Source organism: Columba livia, chromosome Z (assembly GCF_036013475.1).
Source record: "Columba livia isolate bColLiv1 breed racing homer chromosome Z, bColLiv1.pat.W.v2, whole genome shotgun sequence".
NCBI lineage: Eukaryota > Metazoa > Chordata > Aves > Columbiformes > Columbidae > Columba > Columba livia.
The window spans coordinates 64,349,740-64,363,824 of NC_088642.1; the positions used below are offsets into that span (position 1 = coordinate 64,349,740).

A 14,085-nucleotide genomic window follows, 5' to 3' on the forward strand; every position below is an offset into this window, starting at 1 on the left:
TTACCTCTTCCTAGTGAATCTTTCTCTAAGCTAGTTTATGGAGGAGGGGGATGGAGCCCTTATCAGGATTTTGGCTGGAAGGTAGCAGGCTACACATCTGCAACAGACAGTCGCATACACTGCATTGGCCAGTGCAAAAAGAATGGAACCCTTTGTCCTCCTACTACACTGATTATTTTAATAATGAACATTCATTTTGAGGAAATGAAGTTGACAGTAGTAATAGTTCACTTCTAAGTTTATGGTGTAAAAGTCAGTAATTTTTTGCTCTCATTAGAGGATCTTTTCAGAGGCTGCTCAGTTTAATACAGTTATTTAGATAAACTGAAATTTAGATTAGTCTGTAACCTAGTGAAAATGCAGATGTTCTTAACTCAGCATACAAGTCTGTATTTTGGATAACAGATTGCAAACAGTCCATTTTTCAAATAGGTACACATAGGTTACATACATTATGTCTGTATGTACTTTATGATCCTTCAATCTGCTGTTTGTTATGGGATGCTAAAGGCTGTCAGTTCATAAGATTAGCATTTTTCTTCTCACTTCAGGATTATGAACACCACCAGATTATAGTCTCGCAGTCAAGTGGACCAAAATCACTTTTTGCTCACTTGAAGTTCTTTGGAGAGTTCTGAATAATATTCTCCACTAAAAGGCCTTGTGTGTCCCTGGCACTTCATTTTAAGTCTGAGTAATTCCATTTTCCTACTTGAAATCTGAGTGAGTTGTTCGCTGCATTTTTTTTCATTGCTGCAAAACTACTCATTTCTGCATCAGCAGCCTCTGCCAGAGTTGTACGAGTTCCAAGTCTTTGACTTGCTTCTTTTCACCACCATTCGTAAAGATAAGTTGGTGCCATGCCCTTGCCATAAGTTCCTGTTGAGAGAGATGTCTGCTTCACGCCTCAGTCACTATATTTCTTCTTTCTTTTTTTTATTTTTGTTTTCCTCCCGTCATGCTTATGGCTTCTCTTGAGCTTCCACTTTCTACAAACTGGATGTTTGCTTCTCTTCATGAAAATCAGATTTCTTCGTGAAAAAATACCCTTTCACTCTGTCTCAGAGAGAGCTTCAAGTTGACTTGTCCCTGTAGATATACTGGGAAAGCAAATAGGTTTCATAGCTTATCTGAACTTCCTGTAGTGTACCAAACACCAGAATCTGAAAGGGCTTCGTGGATAGTCTTCTGAGTCTTGTGTTGCTGGAGATCAGGTGTTTGGCCAGAATAAGGCCACCAGAAGGCATGTGTTACGGTGACTCTCCTAACTCCACTGCCCCGACACCAGTGCTCAGCCAGACTGCTCCAGCCCTGGCTAACAGCACGCCTCTTCAGCTAAGAGTGCTTGAACGTCACCATTACTTACTGCGTATTGGATTTTCAAGGGCCTTTTCTGACCTACTCTGCATATTTAATACAAATATACTTGAGAGAAGTAGTGAGCAACCTGGAGTATTCTCAAGGCATCTGTCTACAAAGTAACAGTGAGTTCCATCTTTGTTCTAATTTTCATATAAACTATTAGAAGAATTGTAAAATGTCGATTTCCGTTTTTTTAATAGTTCATTTGTTTTGGTAGCTACATAGGCTTTTCTTTCTGAATATCATTCCTCAAAAATATTGCATATTTTGCAGAAATGCTTAGCAAAAATAAATCTTCTGAATGGCTAAAGATTTTTTTTTAATGCAAGAAAGCTGAATCATAAAGACACTTTCATTGTTCCTAGACCTTTCTCCTCTATGTTGTTAAGTGTAACTGTTAGAAATAATTACTTTTTCCCTCTTTCCTCCTTGTATCCATATTGCTGATACTGTATATCTTTATTAATGAGAAAGTGACTAAAGGATTTTACTGAATCAGTGTAATTTATTTTTTGCCAAAATGATGATTAGCTCTAGGGTTCTGCATTAAAACTAGTCTTTGGCAAAACAGATTAACGCAGCACTGTCAAATGTCTGCTGTCCTTGTCCTGTTTAGTAGCAGAATGCCTAAATTGTAGTTGCAGTAGTTCAGAGCAAGCAGACAAAAAAAAAAGCTAAGCATTTTGCTGTGCGTGAGTAGTTAGAGGGCAAGCAGACACCATGCACCTTGACCACCTATTATGAAGCTTTTTGCTGCAGTGTCAAGTGAAAGCGAGTTAATTGGGTGAAGCTGTAGAGCATGTTAGGGGCATGGTAAAGGCTTGCTGTCTGACAGCTGAATGTCAGCAGAAGCTAGTCAAGTGTGGCTGAGAGACAGAGACCTGTCACAAAGTTCGTGTGGACTATAGCACAGTTAGGGAGATGAAATGTGGTTCTGTCTCACTTTCTCCCTCATTGCATTCAAGCACCTTAAGATTTCACACTGTATGTGTCAACCCTTGTTCTCTAAGCTGTTTTCTCCTAACACTTCTGCATTCAAATGATTGGACAGAAGATGCTAATGTTTGGCAAAATGAATGTAAATACACTTTTTCCCTTTTTCTGCGAAAGCTGCAGTGTACATGCAACTCAGATGAAACTTTGAAGGCTTACGTCAGACAGTCACACTGTCTAGAAATTTAGCTGATGACTGAATACATTTCTCAAGAGAACGTGAAGTTTGACACTTTAAGTAGTTGGATAGAGAGTGTTTTCCCACTAGCACTGGCAGAAGAAAAGGCAAAGTGGGAAAGACGGCTTCAGGAGCCTCTTGTGCCTCAGCATGGTGTTTTGAGTGTTTTAGTCTCTGTTTTTAGTCATCTTCTCCTCTTGCTAGAAAGAAGCAAAAAGCTGAGAGGGAACCATGAGAGACAGAAATACAGACCTCAGGCAATATAAAGCTGTGGGTAAACCAACATAACCAGAAGGGCTTTCTTGGAAGCAAGAGGTGTGCCAGGTAAAGATAGTGACAATGGTATACACTGATGCAAAACATGGAGAGGTGTCACAACAGTTTACTAAGAGTACGGTGCACTTTCCAGTGTTGTTTGCAACATGCAGGACAAGATAAACCAATGGTTATTTGTGTTAGCGACTCAGATAGAATATAAATAAAATTTGCTTCTATTATTAGGAAAGTGGAAGGACAATGGTCGACAGCACGGGCAAAAAGTACTGAAGAATTTGGAAACTTGGATTGAAATCAATACAGACTGAGCATTTCACCATGTAAATAATGCAGTACATATTTTGCCTAATGTTTTGGTGTTATTAGTGGAGTGCAGAGGATTTCACCTGAACATCACAAAATATTAGAGATTGGAAGGGACCTCGAAAGATCATCTAGTCCAGTCCCCCTGCTGGAGCAGGAACATCTAGATGAGGTTACACAGGAATGTGTCCAGGTGGGTTTTGAATGTCTCCAGAGAAGGAGACTCCACAACCCCCTTGGGCAGCCTGTTCCAGTGCTCTGTCACCCTCACTGTGAAGAAGTTTCTTCTCATATTTAAATGGAACCTCCTGTGTTCCAGTTTGTATCCATTACCCTTTGTCCTGTCATTGGTTGTTACTGAGAAGAGCCTGGCTCCAGCCTCATGACACTCACCTTTTACATATTTGTAAACATTAGTAAGGTCACCCCTCAGTCTCCTCTTCCTCAAGCTAAAGAGACCCAGCTCCCTCAGCCTTTGCTCATAAGGGAGATGTTCTGCTCCCTGAATCATCTTCATTGTCCTCCACTGTACTCTCTCGAGCAGTTCCCTGTCCTTCTTGAACTGAGGGGCCCAGAACTGGGCACAATATTCCAGGTGTGGGTCTCACCAGGGCAGAGTAGAGGGGAAGGAGGACCTCGACCTACTAACCGCCCCCATTCTAAGACACCCCAGGATGCCATTGGCCTTCTTGGCCACAAGGGCACAGTGCTGGCTCATGCTCATCCTGCTGTCCACCAGGACCCCCATGTCCCTTTCCCCTACACTGCTCTCTAACAGGTTGTTTCTCAACTTGTACTGGAACCTGGGGTTGTTCCTGCCCAGATGCAGGACTCTACACTTGCCATTGTTAAATTTCATTAGATTTTTCCCCACCCAACTCTCCAGCCTGTCCAGGTCTCACTGGATGGCAGCACAGCCTTCTGGCGTGTCAGCCACTCTTCCCAGCTTAGTGTCATCAGCAAACTTGCTGACAGTGCACTCTATTCCCATATCCAAGTCACTGATGAATATATTGAATAGTACTGGTCCCAGTACTGACCCTTGAGGCACTCCACTAGATACAGGCCTCCAACTAGACTCTGCCCCATTGACCACGACTCTCTGGCTTCTTTTCTTCAGCCAGTTCACAGTCCACCTCACTACCCGATTGTCCAGATCACACTTCCTCAGTTTAGCTGTAAGGATGCAGTGGGAGACTGTGTCAAATGCTTTACTGAAATCAAGACAGACCACATCCACTGCTTTGCCATCATCTATCCACCTTGTTATGTCCTCATAAAAGGCTATGAGGCTGGTTAAGCATGACTTCCCCTTGGTGAAGCCATGTTGACTGCACCTAATGACCTTCTTATCCTTGATATGCCTTGAGATGGCACCAAGGATAAGTCATTCCATCAGTTTCCCAGGGATGGAGGTGAGGCTGACCAGTATATAGTTACCCAGGTCCTCCTTCTTGCCCTTTTTGAAGACTGGAGTAACATTTGCTTTCCTCCAGTCCTCAGGCACCTCTCCCGTTTCCCAAGACTTGGCAAAGATGATGGAGAGTGGTCCAGCAATGACCTCAGTCAGCTCCCTCAGCACCCACGGGTGCATCCCATCCAGACCCATGGATTTATGGATGTCCAGATTGCCTAATTTTCCCTAACCCAATCCTCATCAACCAAAGCAAACTCCTCCATTGTCATGACTTCCTCTGGGGCCTCAGCGGTACGGGGCTCCTCAGGACAGCTTCCGGCAGAGTAGACAGAGACACAGAAGGTGTTCAGTACCTCTGCCTTCTCTGTATCTTCTGTCACCAGGGCACCCACCCCACTCATCAGCGGGCCTACATTGCCTCTAGTGTTAATCTGCTATGTATTTGTTGTCATTGACCCCTCTTGCAAGGTTTAATTCTAAGGAGGCCTTAGCTTTCCTAGTTGCCTCCCTACACCCTCTGACAACAGCTTTATATTCTCCCCAAGTGGCCAGCCCCTCATTCCATGATCTGTAAACTCTCCTCTTCCACTTGAGCTTTGCCAGCAGTTCCCTGTTTAACCACGCAGGTCTCCTGGCTCCCTTCCTTGACTTCCTACGTGTCGGGATGCTCTGATCTTGGGCCTGGTAGAAGCAGTCCGTTCTGTGTGTATTCCAATGAAGCATCTGGAAGAGAAGCTTACTGTACAGGCTGTATGGTGGATTTTGGCAAAAATATTTAGAAATCATAAATTAGCAATGTAAAACCAAATTACATGTCTTTAAGCCAACCAAACATTGAAGCTAAGGTGTTCATCTGGTGTGATAACCCATCCAATTCTGTGCATTCTTTGAACGTATCAGGTTTAAGTATATTTGAATAAAATAAGATTTTCTTTTAGAAAAACAAATACAATGTTATGAAATCTTTATTTTAGTTGCTTTTAACTGAGCCTCTTGAGCGTGTTTTCACTGAATGCATTAAATGCAAAAGCATTAGAAAAGCAGGAAAAAAAAAAAAGTTTCCAGATATTTTGATTCAAATGCTTGTTTAAAACTCCTGAAAGTGGAAGGGGAATTCTTTGATAATGAAAAAAGCCATTAGTATTGTTGGCTAGCAGCACCCAAAGTATGTTGTGTGTCTACCTTTCTGACTTAATATGTAATGAGTTGGCAGCCCATAGAATTATTCTCTGATAGCAAATTGTTTGCAGAATCCAGGCAGGAGTGCTGACAATTAGAATTTACCGAATGTTACTGTTTTCCTACTTTATGTCAGGGCACCAATTTAGTCTTACTTCCTCAGCATACCAAATTGCAAAACCATTGACCTGGGAAGCTAACTTTACAGTTTCGGCCAGCTTACATTCCTGTTGCTTCGAAAAAGTTTGTTAACTAGCACTGTATTGCACTGTCACCCACTAATAATACTTCCCATTTTAAGCACCAGTTTCTAGCATTTTCATCAGTCTGATGTTTTATTTATTTCACTGAGAGTGAGAAATGTCTCTTGGAGCTACTTTTAACAGAAGAAGAATGAGTAGCGTACTCAAAGTCCATTGGCATTGTCTGGCAAAAGGCAGCTCAGTTTTTGGAATAGCAATCTGAGGAGTTTGTGAATGATCTGAAGAGGTGCATCTTTTTCTATAGGGAAATAGGTTTTCCACAGAAGTGCTGCAAAATGGTTATCAAAGACAGTGGCTGATTATTTAACACTTACTGGAACTGATATTGCTACAGTGAAAGGGTGCAAGCTACAAGGATAGTATAGGTGGGAGAAGCTGGAAAGAACATTATTGACCATTTGGTTTGCTGTCTGCTGGTATTACTGTGTCTGTGTATGTTCTAGAGCTGGGGTGAGAGGAATCAGTATCAGAAATCAATTGTGTAGAAATATATTGACTGTTTCCCCCGTCACTCTTCGTGTCTGTGCTTACCTCACATTTTTCCCACTCTTGAAGGACTATGGCCTTTCCAGAAATTGTAGGGATTGCTGAAATTCAGAAGAAACTGCAGATTGCTCCTCTCTCTGCGCTTCTGTTTGCTGTCAGGCATCCTCACACAACTAAGCATCCTGTAATCTGGTGATTTCCACATCACCCTTTGGCCTTGTAATTCAACAATTTACTTTAATTGACCTTGAGATATGACACCTTACTTATTACTGCATCTGCATCATCACACAGGGAAACCCATAACTGAGTCTTTGTATTATGTTGTAACTTCAGTATTATGCTTTCTGCCCTTTTATTTCATCCCTTACTTAGTAATTTTCTGTTCTGATTGTAAGCAGTTTCATTACTTTCTTATGTCAGTCAAAGCCATATATGCAAGCTTGTTATTCACAACACAGAAGCCTTAACTCACAAAAACCTTATCACTTTTTATTACTCTGATATTTTTATAATATAGAATGCCACATGTCGTAAGAAAGTGGAAGAGAAGTTTGGGCTGCTGTGTTTTGAAACTGTATGTTTGAAAACAGTTTAAAGTGACTAAAATTAGGGGTGGCAAATCCCCAAATTGGAAGGAGTTATTGTTGTAACAAACAAATAATAAACGGCAATTGAAAAGTTGTAGTGTTGTATTATAGTGAAAATTGTGGTCAAGTAAAATTATCCTTGTGTAGACTTCGAAGTCTGAAACCATTCTGACTGACTCGTGGCTTCAGCTCTGGTTACAGATTTTACTCCTACAATTGAAGATAAACAATATACTTCTAAAAGTGAATTTCTTTATTCAGTTGTCTATTTGCTCCACTGTCGGAACAAGTACCTAGTCTTATAATTCCAAGTGTCTAACTGTGAGTATTATTCCACAAGTATTGATATACAAAAGAGAAATGGGGTGTCTTTGGTCACAACATGATGCTTTAGAGTAGGGTTACATTGCAATAAGAGCATATATAAGGGTGTGATACATGATGGTGTTATATTTCCTCACAATATCATACATAATAAAAGAACCCACTATAAATCAGTTTTAACTTCGGTGCAACAGCTCATGTATCATGAGACAACCTGTAAACTAGATCTAAATGGGATCATAGGTTAGTCACAGAAGAAAAACTGTAGAGAATAATAGTTTTAGAAATCTTTTTCCATGTCCAATACTAAAAAATTACTTGAGTTAACTATAGTTTATAAAGCAATTATTCCTTAATATAGACTAACCTTTCATACTTAGCTCTTTGGGAAAACATGTTTTTTAAAGTTAGGCTGTCAAACTTTAAAAAATGGCCATAGGACATGACCAATCACTGTATTACATAAATATTTTGAAAGCATATTTTTGCTAGACGTATTGTATCCTAAATATATATTTACCTAATGAAGTGTAGCAGTTTGGATGAAATCGTTTACAGCTTATTGGGTAAATAAAAGTGCTACACTAAAGGTTTACCTGAACAGACACCTTATTTAAGATACAGAATTCCACTTTTAAAAATTACCTAAATGTGTATTTATATGATGGATTATCGTCACAGCTCTGGCACAGTCATTTGAGTTTTAAAATGTAATACATGTTTTAGAAAGGTGTCTAAATGCAATAATGTTGAAAGAGGTCTGTTGGGGAAATTATAACTGCTTTTAAAATTCCTACGTAGAGGTATATGTTCAAACAAGGAGTGTTAGAACAGTTCTGAGTATTTTTTCTACTAGTCTATAGAATCCTGCTTTCTTATTCATCATGAGTGTATATGTTATTGGATCAAAACAGTTTTTGTGAGTTACAGCCAAGGTATTTTTTTACATCAGTCGCATTGCTATTAGATCTGATTTCGCTTCTATTCAATGAATAGTATTCTGTTCTTTGTAAGAAGTGTGGCACTGGATCTGTATAACTAAAACGGGGCTTTTTTTCCCCAACAGTGAAGCTTTTACTGTAACATAGTCTATTGACTTGCTGCCAGTCATTAAGTTTCATACATTTTTTTTTCAACTCTTGAAGGAAATCTGATTTCTTATCTCCTTACTGGGAGTTTGATGCCATATTCTTCAAGACAACTCTCACTACATCCAGAAAAACAGTTAATATGCGAGTTTAATTGTACTTATTGTGATATGCTGGTTAATTGAGACGTTGAAAACAGTACAAAGCAAGATGTTGAAATTTGTCTTCAATATTTTTTATCCAGAGTGAAACCTATTTATAGCTTATATCTTATTTATTTTTCTTTTCTTTTCTTTTCTTTTCTTTTCTTTTCTTTTCTTTTCTTTTCTTTTCTTTTCTTTTCTTTTCTTTTCTTTTCTTTTCTTTTCTTTTCTTTTCTTTTCTTTTCTTTTCTTTTCTTTTCTTTTCTTTTCTTTTCTTTTCTTTTCTTTTCTTTTCTTTTCTTTTCTTTTCTTTTCTTTTCTTTTCTTTTCTTTTCTTTTCTTTTCTTTTCTTTTCTTTTCTTTTCTTTTCTTTTCTTTTCTTTTCTTTTCTTTTCTTTTCTTTTCTTTTCTTTTCTTTTCTTTTCTTTTCTTTTCTTTTCTTTTCTTTTCTTTTCTTTTCTTTTCTTTTCTTTTCTTTTCTTCTCTTTTCTTCTCTTTTCTTCTCTTTTCTTCCCTTTTCTTCCCTTCCCTTCCCTTCCTTTCCCTTCCCTTCCCTTCCTTTCCCTTCCCTTCCCTTCCCTTCCCTTCCCTTCCCTTCCCTTCCCTTCCCTTCCCTTCCCTTCCCTTCCCTTCCCTTCCCTTCCCTTCCCTTCCCTTCCCTTCCCTTCCCTTCCCTTCCCTTCCCTTCCCTTCCCTTCCCTTCCCTTCCCTTCCCTTCCCTTCCCTTCCCTTCCCTTCCCTTCCCTTCCCTTCCCTTCCCTTCCCTTCCCTTCCTTTTTACACACAGAAGATTTCTAGAACATCACAAGTTATGTGCTTATTTCAATTTGTCATAATATATATTTTTATGAATGACTCCTATTTTAGAGAGAAATTTGGCTATGTAGTCGGCTGATTAAAGTGTACAAGTAACAGAATGCTATTTGGGTAATGGGTGGATACCTTCATTGAGGTCTCCTCTCAGAGGTGCTGATATAAATGCAGTATATCTCATGTGTACTTTGGCTTTTTAGCAGTTTCCATTCTGCATAATGTTGAGCCCAGAAGGACTGAAAAACTAGTGTTATGGATTGTACTTGCCAATTGTGCTGATTATCTCATCCTCATCACCACCATAGTTTTGAAAAAATCAGGACACTACCTCATTTTTAACTATCTACTTGAAGTAGTCATCTAAATTTGCTATTGTATGGGTTCTTAATGAAGGTCTAACTCATAACTTAGCTGTTTACAGTGGCTATAATATGGATTATGGTGAATCAGGAAATCAAAAGCATCCATATCAAAGGGAACTGTTGCAGTAAGTGTTAGAGGCAACCATCGATTTTTCTCCAGTGATAGTAACAGAGGAAAGGGAAGTCTTTCGTGGATGTGTCTTTATAAATATGACTGAGTCTGGATTTCTTGAAATATGAATATACATACACCCTTTTGCCTCTCTCTCAATATCTGTGTGTATTGGAATCTGTGCCTCTCCATATATGCACTTCTGCTTCTGCGTGCATGTGTGTTTACATATACGCTCTTCCTGAAATGGTGAAGGGAGAGTGTTTAAAACCTCAAATATACTGTAACAGTCTTTCAGTGTCTTAAAGTTTGTCTTTTCCATTATTATGCTTTGCATGTGAAGTTTTCACATATTTTACGACCTGAGGAAACAATTGATTTTTACTTCTACAGCTGTATAATGCATTGCGTAAAATACCTTGGTAAAGGGCAGAAGAGCAACATGATATTGTGTTTTATTGTTTGTTTATTATAATGGCTATTTAAAGGAATACAGAGCGTCTTTATTTAGGATTTGAAAAAAATATTCATGCTGACATACTGATATTATCCATAATCTTTCAAGTAGCACGCAAAATATTTTGGTGCTAGAAGTTATTTAATGTTGGATTTTAGCTAGTATAACCTTTATAACTGTTTGAATGTCAAGACTCATTGAAATATGAATCATGTTCCCCATCAACATACATTCAGGCTGTATTATCTGGACATCTTCTAAAAGGCTAACATTTGAAGAGTATTAAGTGTTTGATTTCAATTGATGGTAAAATATATTTAAAAGTAAATTAATACCTTCCATGGTTAGCATGACATATTTTTCCTAATAACAGTGACAGGGAGACTGTATTTTGTTTACTTGATTATAAAAACCCACACCCGAGAGATTATAATGAAGAGGGGCAAAAATTTTCTGTAAGTCTTTGTAGCACTTCAAAGAAAGTAGGGTATTGTTTCCTAACACTTACTAGTGCAGAATACTCTTGCTAATATCCTCTGTTCCTGCTTATTAAAGATTAATACATATATTCAGGTACCATGTATTTTAAATAAGTGTTTGAAACAAGAATCAAATATGCAAATACTTCATATACATACCTTTGGGAAAGGCATAATGAAATTATTTTTCTCACTTGTTTAACAGTAATTGTAGGTTCTTTTTTGTTTTGTTTTCAAGATGGAATTCAAACATCACCATGACTTCAAGCTAGGAATTCAGCCTGACCAGAGTTGTATCCCAGATTTTTTGGCATTGCAAGCTGAACCTGACACATCCTGCAGTTTTAAGCACAATGGAGGCAGTTCTCAGTCTTCAGTCTGTTCCTTCAGCCTAAATGTCACTTCCAGTCCCAAAAGAACAATGGAAAATGGATTTTCAGATTCTTTGTATCAATAATCTTTTAGAAGGAAAAAATTGCATAAATGTAAAATGATGCAATTAAAGTGCAATTTTGTTGCTACCTTTGAATTGTAGTTCAGCGTATGTATTTTTTGACATTAATTTTACTTTTTTATGAAAATGTGCACTCATATGTTCACATTTCTGCGCTTCTCATTCTTCGCATACTGAAACAGTTATATTTTTAACTTTTATTTATTGCAGTTGTTCATTTTTTATGTAATGTATTTCTAAATGTTAAAGAATGACACATTTTGGGTAATTTTCCTCAGTCTTAAAAAAAAAAAAAATCAATAAGCCATTTTAGTCTCTATCTATCAAAGTTGTTTCATACTTGTCTATTTTAAAGCAGGACTGCAATACTTTAATAGGATTGAGAGAGCTATTTGAAATGTATGCCAATGATTCCTGTCATTTCATGGCAGCCCTGCCATGGTTCACTGAGCCCCCTCTTTTCTCTTGTCAGCTCAACTGAAGACAAGCATTTAGTTGCAAACTTTAAGCAGGTTGTGCAAAACAGAAATGATGTGACTGCTTCTCTTCCTGCACAATAATGTCACTGCTGGTCAATGTGAGAAGGTCAGGTTGCTCCTTGTAAAGCTACATGATACCACTTGCCTATTTGAACAAGTTAAGTTAACTGCTGAATCTGGTCCCTGCAGGCGCTGAAAACTCACCCTTTTATCAAGTCTGCATTTCATAAGAAAGAAGAACAATTGTGCAGGGAGGATTTCTGATGATATGTTTATGTACTTTATAAGGACAGTTCCCAAACCAGTGTTGCAGGTAATATATTTAGTTTAAGCTGAAAGACTTTAAAGTAATGGCTGTTTTGACCTTCAAATAGACTCCTTTTTTGTTGTTGTTGGTAGGACCCAAGAGTGACGCCCATCTTTGATGCTGACAGAATTTAAAGCAAGGCCATTGCCCTGCATTTTCTGCCTTGTAGCACACAAAAGTAAAATTGTATGTCAGGCCGAGATGTCGGGGAGCTGACAAGATGCCCCAGTGACATTTCAGCTGGAAAGAGCAAGTGTCTTGCAACCAAGTGGTCAAATATCAAATAATAGGTCAAGCAGGAAGGAGCTGAGTTCTAACCACAAAGAGGTTTCTGGTAACTTACTTGACAAGCTTTTGGGTGCTTTGTGGCTTGACAAAGTGATGTTCTGTTGGGTATCGCTAGACAGACTGTTCTTTATCGCCTTCAGAAGATCAGACATTGACATTGATTAAACTCTTTAACCCTTAAAGGTTAAATCCTTGCAGTTTCCTGATTGTGAATGAAGAACAAAGGAAAATTTGTAATATACCATTTGTTTTCATATTAATCACTGAACTCCCCAGTGCTATTAACTTTTGATGTGCTATGTAGTTTTTGACAAAAAGATTGAATGCAAAATCTATATAATAGATTATTTCTCATTATGGGTCAGCGATACATTAGAAAAATAATATTAGGCATTATGGAATTTGTAATTTCTTCTAATACAGGGGTGTCAAACTCGTTTTCACGGAGGGGCCACATCAGCCTCGCGGTTGCCTTCAAATGGCTGAATGTCATTTTAGGACTGTATAAAAGTAGGAGTAGTTACATTAATATAGTCCCTTTCAAGGCAACTGCAAGGCTGATTTGGCCCCCAGTGAAAATGAGTTTGAAGCCATGTTCTAATATGTCAAATGTAGGATTTGAGTTTAAAGCCTTGTGGCTACTACTGAAATTCCATTTTGGATGGAAAACAATATTTGCGTAGATAATACACCACTTATAATGACCGACGTTTTCCAAATACCCTTGTTTTCAAGTACCAGAAAAGCTAAAATAAATACCAAATTTACAACAGAAGAACTTTAATCAAAGTTGGCATCAAGTTTTCAGGTATTCCCCTGTTGTGCAAGTCCATTGCTCACAGCCGTGGTGGGCATGTGTGTATGTACACTAGTACAGAGCCGTGCAAAAACAAATAATAAATCCTGCAAAACTCCCATATGTAAGAGTTTGCTGACAGAGGAAGAACACATCTTTATGATGAGGTACTTAGTCTTGACTACTGAAGAAAGAAGTGTCATTTCTCTCCAAAATCTTGGCTCCTCTCTTTCCTGACAGCGACTATTCCTGGTAAGTCCACCGCAAGCACTGTATTCTGCTCTCCGAAATATAATGTCAAAGATCAGTTATATTTGTATGGAGAATGAAATAATAGATTTTACTGAGCATTTTTATCTCTACTATGTACAGAAGCATTTATGTGCTTTACTTTTTAAAATGTATTCTCATGGTACTCTATAGTTCGAGGAAGAAAGTACCTGTTCTTTGCTACATGACCTCAAACTACTGAAGAAAATTTTCAGCATATTTGTCCTTTTCCCATCATTGCCAGTACATGTGGTATTGTGCATGTAGGGGTGGAAGAAGGTTTTCTTTCAGAAATCTGTTTTTCTTTCAAAGTCAGTATCTTATTGAGACTAGGACTAATCTTCAGTTACACCAGTTACTGCTCTAAGCGTAGGTTCTTGTTATTTCGCAGGGGTCATTGCAATGGCAAACTGAGTGTAGTTACTAGGAATAATCTAATGAGCTATCATTTCTTACAAGAACTAGCTTGTATGTTTTCACTGAAAGGAGGAAATCTACCTGATTTACTCTGTTTAAATATTGACCAACTGTGAGTTACAGACTATTTTTCTTAAACCCATCCACTTTGAAGAGACCTTGAAATCTCTCTTGTTTGAATGTCAGATGTCCCTTTTGTAAAGGAAAGCTTCTCTTTCTCATACTGTGAAGAAGTTCTTGGGTAGTAGA

General features: G+C 38.3%; 1 protein-coding gene across 11 annotated transcripts in view; it reads left to right on the forward strand.

Moving 5' to 3' along the window:
* The window catches only part of CCDC171 (coiled-coil domain containing 171), a 156,552-nt gene extending 145,198 nt beyond the window's left edge, over positions 1–11,354 (forward strand). For 10 of the 11 annotated variants that reach the window (XM_021288814.2, XM_021288812.2, XM_065046161.1 and 7 more), the window contains one exon: positions 11,064–11,354. Coding sequence is in view for 8 of the 11 variants with exons in the window: in XM_021288812.2 (XP_021144487.2) it covers positions 11,064–11,282 (219 nt within the window). In the remaining 3 variants the exon portion in view is untranslated. Of the gene's footprint in view, positions 1–11,039 lie in introns of all 11 variants that reach the window. The other variant, XM_021288815.2, reaches the window with a different exon arrangement.
* Positions 11,355–14,085: the final 2,731 nt, after the last annotated feature.